The 18,389-nt window shown below is 45.0% G+C and overlaps 1 protein-coding gene and 1 long non-coding RNA gene across 5 annotated transcripts; one reads left to right on the top strand and one right to left on the bottom strand.

The window, feature by feature from the left end:
- Nucleotides 1-1,286: 1,286 nt before the first annotated feature.
- LOC118097839 (surfeit locus protein 4) lies at nt 1,287-14,931 on the top strand. 2 transcript variants are annotated; one of them, XM_035141099.3, is made up of 6 exons: nt 1,287-1,599; nt 8,607-8,793; nt 9,701-9,777; nt 11,774-11,817; nt 13,711-13,897; nt 14,449-14,931. In XM_035141099.3, exons 1-6 carry the CDS (start codon nt 1,549-1,551, stop codon nt 14,713-14,715), a joined length of 813 nt encoding a protein of 270 aa, XP_034996990.1. In that variant the 5' UTR covers nt 1,287-1,548; the 3' UTR covers nt 14,716-14,931. The 2 variants fall into 2 exon arrangements, with proteins under 2 accessions (XP_034996990.1, XP_088515057.1); XM_088658931.1 differs by lacking the exons at nt 1,287-1,599; nt 8,607-8,793 and having other exon boundaries at nt 9,715-9,855.
- On the bottom strand, nt 10,141-14,904 carry LOC148683356 (uncharacterized). 3 transcript variants are annotated; one of them, XR_015947342.1, is made up of 3 exons: nt 14,799-14,904; nt 13,321-13,397; nt 10,141-10,480 (listed from the first exon to the last, which is right to left on the bottom strand). It is a non-coding gene; the product is annotated as an uncharacterized LOC148683356 (long non-coding RNA). The 3 variants fall into 3 exon arrangements; XR_015947341.1 differs by adding an exon at nt 14,112-14,266 and having other exon boundaries at nt 10,141-13,397; nt 14,799-14,895; XR_015947340.1 differs by having other exon boundaries at nt 10,141-13,397.
- Nucleotides 14,932-18,389: the final 3,458 nt, after the last annotated feature.

An 18,389-nucleotide genomic window follows, 5' to 3' on the forward strand; every position in this document is an offset into this window, starting at 1 on the left:
CTGGGTTGCCCAGCCACCCTGGGCAGCTTCCAACATATACTGTATAAATACATAATAAAACATTAAACATTTTTTAAAAACTTCCCTATACAGGTTTGCCTTCAGATGGCTCAGGGGTCGGATAATTCCATCCCCTCCAACATTTCTCCAATGGAAATAGGGACATCTTAAGGAAAAGTGGGAGATTCCGGGATCAAATCAGAAACCGGGGCAGCTTCTCTAATTCAGGGACGCCCCTGGAAAATAGGGATGCTTAAGAGGGTCTGTCATCATCCTGAAAAAACAAGGCATGTGGGATGTTGCAGGGTTCTATCCTGGCCCCTGCTGGTGTCAAATGCTTGCGCCAATGGGTGTGCTGACAGACGTGCACATCCCTTCCACGTACACAGTCCCAGCATGAAAATTTGTGGGGCATGTGATGGGGGCTGGGTGCCCCCCCCAGTGCCTATGCCCCCTATTTTTTTTTCTTTCAGAAATTTAACAACGCTTGCCCCCTCAACAGAATATGTCCCCCTATTTATTTTTTTGCCCTGGCCTTCATGTATTACTGTACAATACTGCCTATGTGTCAAGAGTCATGTATTTCTGCTCTGGGTAGCAAAGCACAGACAGATCTATCTATAAATTCATGTGTATGTGTGCATACGTGTGGCAAATTACAGAGGGGCCATCCGGTTCGGCTGCAGTAGACTGTAATGGGTTGCTTTGAAGTTATTTCAGCACCAGTGGGGGTGTCGTTTCCTAACACCCCCCCCCCCCGCCATCGCCTGCCTGCCTGCCGCCCTCCTGTTCTGTATTTTGCCAGGTCAAAGGATACGAGTGAATCCGCCCGTTTCGATTTATCTTAAGTTTCTGTTTCCCAGTCTTAAATTCAGTTCCTCGCATTTCCACGTCATTTTCGATTTTGATTTCATGAGTTGCAACTTTCTGAGGAGAGGCAGTGTGTTTTTTGAGAGGCGAAATACGCTTCGCACGTGCTTTAAAGACAGCGCTTTTTATTATTTCATCTGAAGGGAAAGCGGGCCTTGTATACAGTATACGTGGCACTTCATGCATTAGCCTGACTCGTCAGTCGGCGCTTAAGTGAAGTTGCCACGGCAACAAGCTGCCGGCGGCGGATGAGACGCTGTCATGGCGGAAGCTGAGCGGACCCATTGAGACAGGCAAAAAAAAAAAAAAGTAGGGGTGACAGACAGCCTGAGCCTCCACTGAGAGCCGAGAGCTGGAATTGACAGTCGCGTCAAGCGGACGCAGAGGAACGTTTCTCTGACCTTTGACCCTGGAGGCAAGGGCGGGAAAAGTCGACTGCTGTAAATGCCGGAGCTCTGATTGTAACAGGCGCCTTGTCGGCCACCGTAGCAATCGCTGCCTTAAATCGCATGGCGATCTGGAGGAGGGGTTGGGAAAGAAGCTGGCTCGGCCTGCGGTTGGTTGAGCTCAGGCACCGCCCACTCACTCGTGGAGCCCCTCAGGAAAGCGGGGAGGGGGGCAGGGGGCAGGGAGAAAGAGAAGGCGCGCGCGCGTGGCCGAGCCTCGCTTCAGCGGACCATGGCGCCCAGCGGCGATGTAATGGGGGCGGCCGAAGACCTGGCCGATCAGGTGAGTTCCTCCCCTCCCTTCCTCGGATGGAATTCCGCGGCGCGGCCGGCCTAATGAGCCGCCTGATTGGGGCCGTACCATCTTTGCCTGAGAGGAGGGGAGGGCGAGCTGGAGGAAGGTACCATTTCCCTCGCTCTTTAGTCCCTTCCCGTTCGCCTGCCTTTCGCGAGCGGGGAGATGGCGGCGGTGAGGAGGAGCAGCGTTTCAGCCCGAGGGAGGGGCGCCCTCCTGAGAGAAGGAGGCCGGCAGCCCTGTGAGCCGCTCGCCGCCTTTTTCGGGAGAAGCCAGGAGGCCGGAACGCTTCTCCTCGGGCACGGCCGCTTTCACTTCTCCTCGCTGGTCCGACCCTGCCGTGAGGCAGCGCGAGGCAGCTGCCTCAGGCGGCAAATTCCGAGGGGTGGAAAGCGGCTGGAAAGCGTGCCTAGGGGCCTGCCCTGCATCCCCTTAGTTAGCTTGCTGCCCTAGCATGGCCCACGCACGAGTGAGGTGACGTGAGCCTGCATCTGGGGCGGTGAGAAGATCGTGTGGCCGGTCTTGCCTCAGACGTGCCTGATCTGGATCCTAAGGCATGAGGGGGGGGGATGGGCGAATTGACTCTGGGTGGGAAAACTAAAAGGATTGGATTGGTTGGTTGAGTTTACTTATATGCCACTTTTCTACCACAAAGAGCTGTGCAAACATTCCAAAAATTTGCCAGCAAATAAAGAGCATGCCAGTTATTCAGAAATGACAACAGAATCAATTCGGTATTGCGAAATAACCACAAGCGAGGCTTAAAGACAAAGTGAAACAAGTTAACTGACAGTGAAGTTTCTGACACTGGTCTTCCTGCCCTCAAGGAGCCTGGTTTAAAATGCAGTTTACAGGGAAAAGGGTCCTCTCTTCAGGCTAGGTGACATACGGTACAACTGGCCCCCATATCCTTACTCCAGAGGAGGCAAAAGGCCGGTGCTGGGAAGGGCCATGGCGGTCAATCGTTCCCCCAGCCTCCTGGAGTACCAAGAGCTGGTGCAAAGTTGGCTTCATGCTGCACCAGCCCTGTGTGACATGGTTTTTTGTATATCAAGGATGTGGAATCTAATCCTCCCAGATGTTGCTTAATTCCAAGCACTTTTGGTCACATCCAGCATGGTGACGGGTGGTAGGAGTTCATAGAATCACAGAATTGTAGAGCTGGAAGTTACCCCGAGGATCATTTAGTCCAACTCCCTGCAATGTAGGAATCGCAACTAAATCTAACCTGACAGATGGCTACCCAACCTCTGCTTCAAAACCTCCCAGGAAGGAGAGTCCACCACCTCCCTAGGGAGTCAATTCCACTGTTGAAACAGGTCTTACTATCACAAAGTTATTCCTGATGTTTAGTCAGAATCTCCTTTCCTGTAACTTGAAGCGATTGGTCCAGGTCCTAGCTCAGGTATCGGCAACTTACGGCCCATGGAGGCCATTTATCCAGCTCATGGGCTGCCCGTGAACCAAGCCGCCCACTCGGCAAGTCCCCCGCACGCTGCGGTAAACCAGCGTGGCGTGGGGACTCGCTGAGCAGCGCCAGAAATCGCGCCTACGAAGCCGCAGAAGCGATTTCTGGCACTGCAGACATTTTGGAAATGGGTAGCCAGCACCGGAAATCGCTTCTGCGCAGCCACGGACATGCGCAAAAGCGATTTCTGGTGCTGCACTGCCCATTTCCAAAATGTCTGCAGTGCCAGAAATCGCTTCTGCGCAGCTGCGGACATACCCAGAAGCCATTTCTGGTGTTTGGGACATGGGCAGCGTGGCACTGGAAATCACTTCTGCGCCTGTGTGGCCCATGTCCGGCCCACGGGCAGAAAACGTTGCTGACGTCTGTCCTAGCTTCTGGAGCATGAGAAAACAAGTTTGCTTTATCCTCTCTGTGACAGCCATTTAGGTATTTAAAGATGGCTATTTTACCTCCTCTGAATCTCCTCTTTACCAGGCTAAACATACCCAATTCCCTTAAACATTCCTAATCAGGCTTGGATTCCATATCATCTTGGTCGCCCTTCTCTGCACACGTTCCAGCTTGTCAACCTCCTTAAATTGTGCCCAGAACTGGACACAGTCAGTGTTAGAAACTTAATATAAGCTAAGAGCCAAATGGCACCTTAAACCTAGGTTACGGTCTCCACAATGGAATGTATGTTTGCCCAGGGAATTGGACGAGATGACTCTCAGATCCCTTCCAATGCTACAATTCTATAATTCTATTATCTCAACTATATGTAAAGGTAAAGGTACCCCTGACCGTTTGGTTCAGTCGCAGACAACTCTGGGTGGGGTTGCACACTCATATCGCTGTATAGGCCGAGGGAGCCGGCGTTTGTCCACAGACAGCTTCCGGGTCATGAGGCCAACATGACTAAGCCGCTTCTGGCGAACCAGAGCAGCGCACGGAAACGCCGTTTACCTTCCCACCGGAGTGATACCTATTTATCTACTTGCACTTGACATACTTTCAAACTGCTAGGTGGGCAGGAGCTGAGACCGAACAACAGTAGCTCACCCGGTTGTGCGGATTCGAACCTCTGACCTTCTGATCGGCAAGCCCTAGGCTCTGTGGTTTAGACCACAGTGCCACCCGGGTCCCTTTCAACTATATGTAGCTTGCTCTTATTCATTTGCCCAGTATGCAAGGAGACACACAGTGGAAATGGAAATAGTATTAACAATGGAGTAAGGTTTTTAAACTGTAGCCCATGAGTTCCATTTAGGTAGCCTGTGGAAAGTCTGCAACACAGTCAAATATATATGTATTCAGCCTTGCACTTAGTTTATTTGATGTGATGATGGAGGACTCTGTGCAAATCAGCTGGCTTGATGGAGATGTCAGTTGCCAAAATGGTGCCCAGAAATCGCAATGTGGTTGCAATTGGACCTGCACCAGTAGCAAAACACACATGGAGAAATTTAGATACTGGAAACAGTACTTCAGCTGTGGTCTAACCAAGGCAGAATAGAGCAGTGCTATTACTTCCCCAGGAACCCAGGTGGCGCTGTGGTTAAACCACTGAGCCTAGGGCTTGCTGATCAGAAGGTCGGCGGTTCGAATCCCTGTGACGGGGTGAGCTCCCATTGCTTGGTCCCAGCCAACCTAGCAGTTCGAAAGCACGTCAAAAATGCAAGTAGATAAATAGGAACCGCTACAGCGGGAAGGTAAACGGCGTTTCCATGTGCTGCTCTGGTTTGCCAGAAGCGGCTTTGTCATGCTGGCCACATGACCTGGGAGCTATACGCCGGCTCCCTCGGCCAATAATGCGAGATGAGCGCGCAACCCCAGAGTCGGTCACGACTGGACCTAATGGTCAGGGGTCCCTTTACCTTTATTACTTCCCTTGATCTGGACACTATACTACTTTTGATGCATCACAACATTGACTCACATTAAGCTTGTGGTCCAACAACATAGGAAAAGCCACAAGTTCCACATTTAACTGTATATTGACATTACTGGTTTGGAATCCAACTAGGTGGAAGTGATTTCAGCATTTTTGGCCACGAGGAACAACACTTAAGTGTTGTGGTTATTTTCATACATCAAATAACTGTGTGTAATATACCTACATAAAATTGGCCATTGTGCTTTGTCCACAGCTGCAATTACAATAAGTACAGTCATACCTCGGTTTAAGTATGCTTCGGTTTGAGTACTTTCAGTTTAAGTACTCCGCGGACCTGTCTGGAATGGATTAATCCACTTTCCATTACTTTCAATGGGAAAGTACGCTTAAGGTTAAGTACGGACTTCCAGAACCAATTACACTCATACTTCGGGTTAAGTACGCTTCAGTTTAAGTACTCCACGGACCATCTGGAACGGATTAATCCACTTTCCATTACTTTCAATGGGAAAGTTTGCTTCAGTTTAAGTACAGACTTCCGGAACCAATTGTGTACTTAAACCGAGGTACCACTGTACTGGAGTGTAAAACAATGCATATGTAGGCTTAGAATGGGTTTCTGATTTGTGTCAATGATTATGTGCATTGAGTTATGAAAGGTGAAGACAATTCTTCCAGGTTAATCTGGAATGAAAAGGTGTGATTATTTGTGTGCACTCTGATATTAAATGGGATTTATCAACTCTTTGCCATCAAGTGCATTTTTTAATATGTTATTAAAGAGCTTCCTTGTACATGTACAGGTTATAACATAATACCTGTTTTTCTTTAACCTTTTTGGCAAATTCACCCAGTCACGTGGTATGGAATGCAAGTCTATTAGTCAGCCAAAATGAACAAAACATTTTTTATTTTTGTTGCCTTGACTATCTTTGTGCCTTGATTATCTTTCTGGCAATCAAGGCATTTTGGATAAGAGGATTTATTTTTTGCATGATACATTCAGGTATATAATGCAGACAACATTATATTGGTGAGAAACAGGTTTATCAGTGTCCTGTATTTGAAAGTTGTTCCCATGTTCAGTATACCATATTCCTAGACAAATGCATAGGATTGCAGCCTTGTGGCCCATTCTTAAGCATAACTGATCATGAGTTTTATCTACAGGTAAACATCAACATAATTTGTAAACTGGAGGTTTACAAACATTGAGTTTGTAAACTCAATTGCATGTAATTGGAATGGTAAGCATAAATGTTGTGACGTGTACCAAGGGAGAATGGGTGGGCCTCATTGAGGGCAACTTTCTGAAGTTACAAGTTGCCTGAGGAATATGAAGTGACTTGCACTTCCTGTTCTCCACATAAAGCACCACCAGAATTTGCTCTTAAGACTGTGAACTATATATCACTTAGAACTGGTAAAGAAAAGAAAACTTCAATTACCCTATATACTCTAGTATAAGCCGAGTTTTTCAGCACATTTTTTATGCTGAAAAAGCCCCCCTCAGCATATACTCGAGTGAGGCGGCGGTAGAGGGATGAGCAGCCCGAAAGGAGCCCTTTCTCGCCGCTGGTCCCGCCGCCCGCCTCTTGCAAGGGCAGGCACAGGAGCCGCAGTTGGGAGCTGCGCTGCGCTGTGCCTCTCCCAACCACAGCTCCTACCGGTATGCCTCCTCTTGCGAGTGGCAGAGGTGGCGGCGGAGGAACGAGCAGCCCGAAAGCAGCCCTTTTGGGCTGCTCCTTCCTCCTCTGCCTTTGCCACTGTCGGTGGAGGAATGAGCAGCCTGAAAGCAGCCCTTTCCGGCTTCTCCTTCCTCCTCTTACTCGAGTCAATAAGATTTCCCTGTTTTGGGGGGTAAAATTAGGTGCCTCAGCTTATATCCGGGTCAGCTTATACTCTAGTATATACGTAATCATAGTTTTTAATTAAAAGAAGTATTCACCAATCATATGGTGTTTTATTAAATAGTTAAATCTGCATATGTTCTTCATTTGAATAACAAATGTTTGAGAATGGGAAGGGAAGGTTACTTAATTGATAAATACAGTGGTACCTCGACTTATGAAGACGATCCGTTCTGCGGTCGTCTTCGTAAGTCGAGGTTTTCGGTTGTCGAAGCATTACAGTGCATGCACCGACTGCGCAGGTGCAGAACGCACGTGCCGGATGGACTTCCGGAGGCTTCGACTTTGGAAGTCAAAGCCTTCAGATGTCGAGGTATGACTGCAAGCCTGTTTGTGTCCTGTCTGGTTCCATCTTAGGAGAAGCATTCCTTCTTATGTGAGAGATGCCTCTTCTAAAGTGGTGCCTACCATCCACAGTTTTGGTTAAGGACTTGAATGAAAAATAATTCAAAACTTCATCACTGACTTGCCTTTCCTTGAAATCAATTAAAAGTTTTAATTCATCAACCAAATGTTGGCAGCTATAGCCTTGTGCTTGCTTACCTGGGAGTAAAGCCATTTGAATTCAGTAGTTGAATTCTAAATTAGTATGCATAAGATTGCAATTTAAATGACACAGCCCTACTATTGCTCCTTTATTGTTGAAGTTTGCAGGGCCATGGGGGTAGGAGAGGGTCTCTAACAAGACTAATGATCCTTGCATAAAAATAGTGGGGCCAGTGTTGTGCTAGTATGCTAACCTCATGCTGCCATGGAATGTGCTGTACTGTCTGGGGCTTGTCAACTGTTGAAGCATTTTGTCCTGGTGCATCCTTTTAAGGATTGCTGTGGAATGGGGGGCGGCTGGTGGCCCCCTTGGATTTTTTTTGGGGGGGGGCTGGCCCCACAGCCCCCTGTAGATGGTGCTCCTGATTCAGGCGGTCTGTGGGAATAATGCAGAACAGTTGGGAATATCTGTATTTGCCCTGCATTTGATTTCCTCCCCTGCCCCTGCAAGGCCATTTTGATCGAGGCTGAACAGGTTAACAAGGCCCTGGCCTAGGTCCCATGATTTTCATTATATGTGAGAAACTCCTTTGTCACTTGAGACAGATGGATGCCAACATCAACAGGAACGGGTTTTGATGTTGCTGGTGATGAAGGGGGGAAAGTTTATTAAGTAGTCCATCAAGGCCACTAGCCATTTTAAGTTATCTTTGCAAAAAAGAAAAAGTTTGCAAACTGCTGCTTGAAAGGAATTTTGTGTGTGAGAGGGGAGGTTGGGAGCAGAGAAAATGACTAAGTCGGGAGCCACTATGTCTTCAAACAGATAAGATTTAGCATTTGGATTTACCTCAAGCAGCAGAATGTATATGTATAGTTGTTTTTGTCTCCTGATATGAGGGGAAATGATAAGTAGTACCGTACCAGACTCAGACTCTGTAAGAGATTAGTTTCACTTGTCTACATGTTTCATTCAGGAGCAGGTCTGAAAACGAAAGTGTTTGGAGCAACCTACACTTGACCAATACACCAAGTTATAACGTCAGTAGCTTGTTCTTGCATGTATAAATTGGCCAGATACATTTGCCTTCCAGATGTTGAACGTATGTAGTATATATTTGCCACCTTGTGGAGCAGAAGAACCCAGAGATCATTTGGACAAAGTTGGTATTAAGTCTAGGCAAGGCTGACCTTCATTTCTGCAGCCATTTAGGGGCACTGTCCTGTCTCTCATGTTGTCTTTCTTTCGCCCCAGTTCCTGCGTGTGACAAAGCACTACCTACCTCATCTGGCTCACCTCTGCCTGATTAGCACCTTCTTGGAGGATGGCATCAGGATGTGGTTCCAGTGGAATGAACAACGAGACTACATCAACATGTCATGGGGAAGCGGTGCACTCTTAGCCACACTTTTTGTATTAATCAACATGTGTGGGCAGCTAGGTAAGGGCTTCTTCCTTTGGTGACAGGGTGAAGAATGATCTGGTATCCTCCATTGGTATTGCTGCCAAAGGTGGGACACAAGTACATGGTTGCATTCTTTCTAGAACTTTCAGTGAGTGATTTGCCTTGAGGGCCAAATTTAGAATGCAGACTAGGGACTAGGTTTTATGTTTACATCAAACAGCATTAGTTTCCATAGAATTTGTCAAAGCCCTGCTCTTTGAAACTAGACACACTAAGATAGTACTGTATACGGTAGTAACCTCAAATGTTTACAGCTCCAGAATAAAAAAATAAAACCTAACAGTTTAAACTAAAAAGGCTGGGCAAATAAAAAAATCCACGCAGTGCCAGAGAAGTACTCCAAGCCAGGCACCACAGCAGAGTAGCATTCTCCATCTGCCTCACTTCAGAAGACAGGAATTCAGGAATTGTCCTCCAAAGAAGAGCTTAATATTTGGGCATGCTCATGCAGAATAAGGTGGCTTTACATATGTTAAAATATTTATAGCTCATCCTGTATCAGATTTATCTCAGGGCAGGGTACAAAACAATAATTCAAAATAGCAATTTCATTAGTAAAACAAGAAGCATATAAAACAGTAAATAACTGTAATCGTAAAACACAGAGCAGCCAACTTCTATAATAGTAACTTGCAAAATTAACAGTTTATAAACGCCTGAGAAAATTACCAGGTCTTAACCTGGCACCAGAATGAGACTGACATTGGCACCAGACGGACCAAAGAAGGGAGCATATTCCACAATCCAGGTGCCACCATTCTTCATTTAAAGCTGCTTCAGGACAAGTGTAGGAAACAGGCATGTGGAAAACACTTTCTGTATTTTGTTTCCTTGTTGCAATTCTTCTGTCGTCCCTGAAGCACCTTCTCTCTTGTTCTTTTAGCTGGGTGTGTGCTTGTTCTCGCCAGAAAGTTTGTCCCTTACGCATGCTTTGGCCTGTTTGGAATCATTTTCATGCAGGTGAGTTGAAAGTGTAAGGAACAAGATCTAGATCCCAGAGTGAAAAGATATGCTCGGATCCAGTCAAGCTGCTTCAGGGTAGGAGGATCATGTTTTCATTTCTTTACAATTATTTACATGCCTCTGTTCTTTCCTAGAGTTCAGATCAACAAACACCATAAAATATAAACAGAATAGAAAGCAGTAAAATTCACAGCAGTCCAAATAAGCAGGAGGTTTGATTAAACACAAAAGTTGTATCTGCCCTCCAAAACAGTAGTAGTGATGGAGCCATATAGGAATAAAATGTTAAGGTTTGAGGTATGCTGAAATTATATGAAGTTCTGTATCTATTGCCGAATGTCAATTGTAAAAGACTTTGAATGATAGCAATTCAATGTTTATTGCCAATAAGCTTCAATAAAACAATGCTTATTAACTATATTATCAGTCTTAAATTATCAAACATGTTTTGACCCAATATTCTTCCCCAATGGCTTCTCTTTGCAAAACATTTTTTTCATCTTTAAGGCAAAATACAGAATTCCATGAGTCCAGTGCAGCATTTGGCAAGTCTTGAGCTTGTGAGCAAGTTGTTCAAAAGTATTATTCTACTTTCTGGTTGTTTTCAGCAAAGTAGGTGTGCCAAGTCTAGCAGATTGATTGTGATACCTACTTTCCTGGAGTATAGTCCACTTCATTAGATGCCTAAAGTGTTATCCTACTGGATATAATAAACAAAAAGAAAAACATATATATAAGCAAAAAGACAGCAATAATTGTCCAGTATTTCTTTGTAAAGTTCAATTGCATAGAATAGGGGTAGCTGCCCTTCGAATGTTGATGAACTTCAAACTCCCATTAGCCACAGCCAACTTCTCCAGTAGTCAGGGTGATGGGAGTTCTTGTCCAGCAACATTTGGAGAGTCACAGGTTAGTCTCCCCTAGTTTACAAGATAAGAAGAGACTGATTTAGTCACAACAGCAACCACAGACTAGAAAGATGGTAGTGATTGTCATTGTGAATGGACAACTCTCTTCTTAGCTTGTACGCATTTGGGCTGTGCCTGGAACAGGGAAATGTCTTTTGCTGTTTCTTGCATTCGATTATTCCCTGGCCTCAGTGTCTGTAAACCTCTTATCTCTGTACCTGTGTGTGTACACATCTGGTGGAGAACTCTTCATACTTCTGATAAAATGAGCAATAGTCCGCAAAAGCTTCTGCGCCAATAAATCCCAGTCTTTAGAGTGGCTGAAGACTCTTCATTGTTTCAGCAGAAAAACACGGCTACCGCTCTCATTGTACATTAGTGATAATTTTTTGTACTGCACTAAGAACATAAAAAGAGCCCTGCTGGATCAGGGCAAGGGTCCATCTGGTCCAGGATCTTGTTCTCACAGTGCAGAAGCAGAACGTGAGCATAGCAGCACTCTGCCCACCTGTGATTCCCAGCAACCAGTATTCAGAGGCACACGGACTGACAGTGGAGGCAGAACATGGACATTGTGGCTAGTCGCCAGTGGCAGCCTTATACTCCATTAATTTGTCCAATCCTCTTTTAAAGCCCTCCAAATTGATGGCCATCACTACCTTGGGTGGGGGGGGATTTAGTTTAACTGCACTGTGTGAAGAAACAACTTCTTTTGTCTGTCCTAAGTCTCCCAACATTCAGTTTCATTGGATTTCCCCAATATGTGAAATTCAGAATTATTTTGTTTGCCTCAATGTGCATCATTTTTCATTTGCTCACATTAAATTGCATTCCTCATTTTAATGCCTATTCGCACGCTCTTGAGAATCTTCCTGAAAACTAAGTGAACGTTAGTCTCACACACCAGCTCCCAATGAAAGGCAGCTCCTGCCCCCAAAGCTGTTTTCTAGGAACTCTCAACAACTGTTCACGGCTGCTGCCAAGGAAATCATTCCTATCCCAGGAAATCTGGAGATTATGTAGAGCCCTTGAGCTAAACTAATGATGGTGTCCTCATCACTACCTACTGCTTTCTTGTTTTTCAGACAATTGCCTACAGTATTTTATGGGACCTCAAGTTCTTGATGAGGTGAGTTAAAACCAGAAGGCATGTTGTGTTGTAACTCCACAGAGGATTCATGATGGGGTATTTTGATGTACTTCACCTTTAGTATGGGAAATATTTCTTTCATTCTCTCACACCCACATACCTTCATGTAAGCTTATGCAAGTTAGAAAGGGTTGACTTGTGTGCCTGAGAAGAGGCTGGTTGCTAGTTTGATGGTGGAAACAAGTTGCTTATAAAGGGGGAAAGGAAGCTGTATTGCACATAATCCCACCTCTAAGATTACTGGCCAGTGATGCTATGCTCAGCAACATAGTGCAACTTGATAATGTCATGGTGACCAACCAGATTATAGGCAGTCCCTTTCATAAGCATTCAACTGTGCTCTGTCTCAAGCTCCTTTCACTCAGAACTCTCACAGTGTTGTCACCAGTCCATATAGATTGAAAAAGTGACCGTAGTAATTCTTGTATAAAGACAAAAAGTATACAGGGTCTGCAAGTGGCCTCCTCTAGCTGCCCCTCCTTAAGTGCTTGGAAGGCTGGCAGAGGTTTCTCGCCATAAAAAAAATAATCCAAAGAGAGGTCCTTGTTCCTTATTGCATAAAGATGCTGTCTTGATTGTGCCAAAAGCCAAGCAGGTTTTATTTTAAATAAACCTCTGTTTCACACTCTCAGATAGTTGCTTCCACTGGTCCCAATGGTAACTAATTTATAATAATTAATTCAGATATTTCTTATTTTCTAGGCATTTGGAGGTGCCCCAGCTTCTCTGATAAAGACAAAACAGTAATTTATAAAAACAAAACATAACTGTTTAGGCTCACAAAAGCTTCAACTTTAGACACAGATTAGTTCAATAGATGGTAAATACTCTTCTTAGGAAATGGGGTTCTGAGAATCCAAAATCTAAAATAAAATATCTTTATAAACATTTCTGTACCCCTATGCGGATAGGGTTCACACTTGCCCTATATTCATGGCCTAGGGGGGCAGACACTGAGTCTTTGCTTACTGTCTCTAAGCACATGTCGGGAGACAAAACAACAGGCTCTCTAATCTCTTGAGGAAAATTAGAGTCCTGCGATGGAGGAAAACTGCCAGCATTGGGGAAAGGATGACTCAGCCCTTTGGGCTGTGGACTATTCAATATTTTACAAGTCCTAGAGTGGGGCGTCTTAACGTTATAAGGCCAAGTAGCGCATCTAGAAATATAGAACTTACAAGCACCAAAAATACCCATCTCAAAAAAGAAAACATGGTAAAGCTCAGAATGCTCCCCCCAAAGGCAAAACATGTAACCCCAAACAAATAAAACACAGAAGAAGCAGGATCCCTCTCCCCACAAAGAACCCAGCAGCCTCTTTCCAACCATAAAAACCGAAGGCAAAGCAGGACCCACGTCCTGGCAAGAGTTAAGAGGCAAGGCTTTAAAAATTAAACTGGAGGAGGAGCCCAGTATGGAGAGCTTTCTCATTGTCTATGCTAAATCACAGAAGCTGTTGCAGGAAGAATATCTAATCCTCACCTCCTTGGGTTATGTGGCCATGGTTATCTTGGAACACTGAGTGAATGGGCAGCCATCTACCAGAAAGATACTGTAATCTAGGTTAAAGAAAAATACATGTATCAAGTAAGGTAAACTAGGTTTGCTGACTCTCAGAAGGGGGTTTTAAGTGGTAGTAATTAAGTCAAGCAGGCCAGAGTTGCCATAGGTGTCATTTAGAGGTGTGAAAAAGAGCACCAGGTGCATCCCAGCAGTTAGGAAGGCAAAAATTGTGGGGTTAGGGAAGCAGCAGAATCATGAGAAGGCCCAGGTGCTGAGTGCTACTGTGTTACAGAATATGCCGTTTGATACCTCCATTGCAGACCCCAGGGCCAAATTGTCTGAGCCCCTTATGTTTTTTCTCCCTCATAGGAATTTGGCTCTCGGAGGTGGACTGCTCCTGCTACTTGCAGAATCTCGTTCTGAGGGGAAGTCCATGTTTGCTGGAGTCCCTACCATGGACGATATCTCACCACGGCAGTACATGCAGCTTGGTGGGCGCTTGCTCCTGGTTCTCATGTTCATGACGCTCCTTCACTTCGAAATTGGCGCCTTCACTGTGAGTGGCATCCAACATTACAAGATTTGGTTGGGTTTTCTCTGTCTGCAAAATTGGCTGGTATTCTATTGAAATGAGCGCAAACTCAGTTGGGCCATTGTGTGCTACCTCACCACTGGATAGTAAATAGACCAGGCCCTTGAAATTTAAGACATTATCCTGACTAATAAAGGAAACTACTCAGTTTGGCTTTTGCTGCAGCCTTGTCACTTACCAAAGACCCAGGGATGGAGAATCTGCTAGGCTTGACTTCTCTCCTACTCTGGGGTCTTTTTCAAACGCCACTGGGCTGAATAGGTCAGCAAATATTCAGAGAGTGCTGTTGCATCACCTTAAATAACAGCTTGTCTGTTCTTAGCAATCACAGAGCTAGAACAAATTAAGTCAAATAAGAAAATACATACACATTTTCATAATGTATTGAGGAGGTCACAACATTTGTTTTACTTGGGTGCATGCCTGCTCTCTGTGGTTGATAACAAGTTGGGGACACCAGCCACTGAAGCAAATAATGCATTAAATTGAAGTGTGGTATTTGTCTTCCTCCCTAGATATTCCAGGACATCTTTGGCATGGCGCTTATCATTTTGGTAGCCGTTGGCTTCAAGACCAAGCTTGCTGCTCTTACCCTAGTCATCTGGCTTTTCATCATCAACCTGATCCAGAATGCCTTCTGGAGCGTCCCCACTTACAGGCCTCTCCACGATTTTCTCAAATATGACTTTTTCCAGACTATGTCTGTCATAGGTGGCCTGCTGCTTGTTGTGGCTTTGGGACCTGGGGGGGTTTCCATGGATGAACACAAGAAAAAGTGGTAAAGATGGACTCTAAACAGAGCTCAGTGTGTGGGCGGGAAAGGGAGGGGAGGGAGGGAAGGGGACAAAGTACAGCTTTTACAAACCTGTGTAGAATTTTCTTCTCCCTTGATTGATTCTCTTGCGGTTTATCATAGTTCACGGTTGCCTTATCAGGGTAGAAAAGCCTTTGCCTTCTATCCTGTTTGAGACATGTAAATTAAAGTCAAATTATATATATATATGTATGTATGTATATTGATTTACTGAACTTTTATACTTATCCTTTGAGACCCTGTGGTTTTCTGGGGCACTGTGACATATTGCCTTGTGAGAGGCCAGGATTAAAAAGTGGTTTTCTGGTAGAGTATGCAGGAGTATTCTAGGTAATGAGGTAGTCCCATTGCCAGATTCGCTCTGCCTAATGTCTAGAAATCAAAACCTATGCTGGGTTTCTAAGGTCCACAAGTGTTTGTGATTATAAAGTATTTCCACCACTTTTCTCCTCTAACCTCTTCGCGCACACACACACAGACACACACACACACTAGCCTGGACACCTCTTAGTAGAACTCAGGGTGTACACATGGTGCAGTTTTTGCCTCTCTACCAAGCTGGGACTTGCTGGAACAGATGAAGCCTGAATTGCCCTGGAAGTAACACAATGGCAGAACCTCCCAACACCTAGACATGAGCCTAAATGTTGGAAGAATCTGGAAGGGAAAGACTGCTCTAAGGTAGGTTTGGGGAGCATTTGGCCCTCATGTTGCTGAACTACACCTCCCAGTATCCATGGCTACTTGTCATGTTAGCTGAGGCTGCTGGGAGGTATAGTTCAGCAGTATCAAAACAGCCATAGGTTCCCTACACCTGCTCTGAGGACAAAGAGTGCCTTTCAGGATGTTCTTCAAGACGAAGTATCCAACTTAGGGGAGGAATAGGAGAAGCAATGGATTTAAACCAAGGTGAGGAACCTGTTTGGGGCTGAGGCATTAACCCAGTTGAAAGCTCTCAAGGGCTGCATTCTGGTAGTGGGCAAGCCCAGAACTATACAAACAAAAGTTTTTTCTCATGAGAAACGTGACATGTATTTAAGTCTCAGTAACTCCACTCAAGGTTCACTTCCCATTTCCTAGATTTCTTTTGGGACAAAGTATGTATTTTCAAAAAAAGCTCCTGCAAGTGTGAAAGGCAAAAAGAGTTTGATAATCACAGCAGAAGAATGCAACAGTCAGTACACACTGAATGAAAAGCTGCCTTACAGCTATTCAGCCTCAAATGCAAAATGCATAGACACATAATAGCAAGGAAAGAAGTTTGAGCTTTGCTGATGCATTTTCCTCTGCTTTGAAGAGGGAGGAAAATACAAAAGCCCTTTGTATTATAAGTGTGACTGAAGTTTTTCTTACTTCCTGCAGCAGATCTGCTTGCAGAAGAAGGAGCTATTGCACTCGATATCTGTTGGTGCATTTCAATATTGAAATAAACTGATTAGTCACGTCTCTTCTCAACATTTTGTTCATATTCTGCAGTAGGTGTTTCCTGCTAATCATTGACAGGATTTATATTTTCTTCTATGCATAGTGCTTTACCCAGTGACATAAACAAAAACACATTATAAACTTAGTTTTTTAATGCTCAGTATAAAAATCATAGGTATGGTAGGGACCCAGGTGGCACTGTGGTTAAACCACTGAGCCTAGGGCTTGCTGATCAGAAGGTCGGCGGTTCGAATCCCTGTGACGGGGTGAGCTCCTGTTGCTTGGTCCCAGCTCCTGCCAACCTAGCAGTTCGAAAGCACGTCAAAATGCAAGTAGATAAATAGGAACCACTACAGCGGGAAGGTAAATGGCATTTCCGTGTGCTGCTCTGGTTTGCCAGAAGCGGCTTTGTCATGCTGGCCACATGACCTGAAAGCTATACGCCGGCTCCCTCGGCCAATAATGCGAGATGAGCGCGCAAACCCAGAGTCGGTCACGACTGGACCTAATGGTCAGGCGTACCTTTACCTTTATATAAATCATACACATAAATAATTTAAAAAGCACCAATAAGCCTTGAGGAAAGCCAGCTATGTTAACTGCCTCAGATGAAATCGTTTTGTTGTTAACTTGTTAAACAATAATATTGCTGGTCTACTGCAGATCACCTGGAGATCTAGAAGATCCCAGTCTTGCCTTTTTGTCTGCTCCTGCCTCTGCAGTCCCATCAAGAGTTGTGGGACTTTGCATTGGCTTTGAAGGGCATTTCCTCTTTTATTTCTTTTGGACTGCTGTAAAAGTAGCTGCTCTGACAACTTCTTCTCAAGTAATTACAGTACCTCAGATGAACTACTTTTAATTTTTCGTCTCGGTGGAATAGGCAGCAATTACTGCATAATGGGAGTGTTTGCTGAGAGACTGAGGTACTAAGTTCAACCAGAAAGCACTGGAGATTGCATTTCTTGAGATGCAAGGAAGCCCGGCGGTCTGTCGCTTGAATATACCTCTCAGTCAACACTAATGACACCCCTTTGGGTGCCTGACCCTTCCTGTACCACCTCCTTCAGACCCAACATGCTTGAATCTTCAGCCTTTCCTCTCGTTCCTCTTGAGTGGGCTGGCCTGCTCCCAGCGCCAATAGTTTTCTTTTCTTGGACTTATGACACAAGCTTTCCCACATACCCTTTAGCTGCTTGCAAAATCTGAAACCAGCCCTGAAGATCTGCCAACTTAAATTATGCTCTTCGGGGGCAAAGGTTTAAATAGGCAGCTACTACTGATCTTCAGTTACTGCTGCTACAATAAAGGACAGCAACGCCCATCAAGTTGTTAGCAGGTTGGGGGGTGGCTGAAACGGATGTAACTGGACTTTTATTAACTTGCCTCCCTCTCCCTAACTACCACCTCTGACTTGTCCACTTCATGCGCTGCCCACATGACAGCTTGCGCCATAATAAACCAGTTAGTCTCTTAAGAAGCCACAGCAATTTGTCTTGATTTTACCATATGACCCATTCAGCAGTTTCTTAAATAGGAGTCGTAGTTTGAACTAAGTTGGGGTTGAAGCGCCAGCAATGTTGGCTCCAGCCACTGGCTCACTCCTATGTGTATCAAGAGGCTCAGGCAAAGGATCCCTTAACCATCTCCTCTGCAAGGTGAATAGTAACAGCGCCTTAAGTAGAGTCAGCCTTTTACACACCTCAGTTCACATTTGCCTCTGCCTTGGTCCCTGAAACCTTACCACAATTCAAGGTGGATAATAAAGGATGTATTAATTTTTTAAAAAAACTTTGCGTCTTGTAATGAGTAGCTGAGGATGTGTTTGTATCTACTCGGTTGAACAAAAGTAGCTGTTCCCAGGCACAAGTTAAGGTGGTAGTTTTGTCCTTTAAAGCCTTATATGCTTTGGGACCACAAACCTTTGGGATCTGCTTTTGCTTGCATCCTATAGCAATAATGCAACAGGAATTTACACAATATAAAAGGGACCTGCCCAGCATCACAGTAAAAAACATACTACCCATCGGAGCTGTCTCTTATGAGGTGTTAGAATACATACAATGATGGGCCAGGTGGGGGCTCCCCTGTAAAGGGCAGGCCATAACAAGGGAAATGCCATTCCTACAGCCACCCAGTGTGGGACCTTGGATGTAGACTTGTGTTGCATGGACAGGAACACGTGAGAGAAGATGGTCCTCACATTATCTATGGCAGGGG

Source organism: Zootoca vivipara, chromosome 15, assembly GCF_965207765.1.
Source record: "Zootoca vivipara chromosome 15, rZooViv2.hap1.1, whole genome shotgun sequence".
NCBI lineage: Eukaryota > Metazoa > Chordata > Lepidosauria > Squamata > Lacertidae > Zootoca > Zootoca vivipara.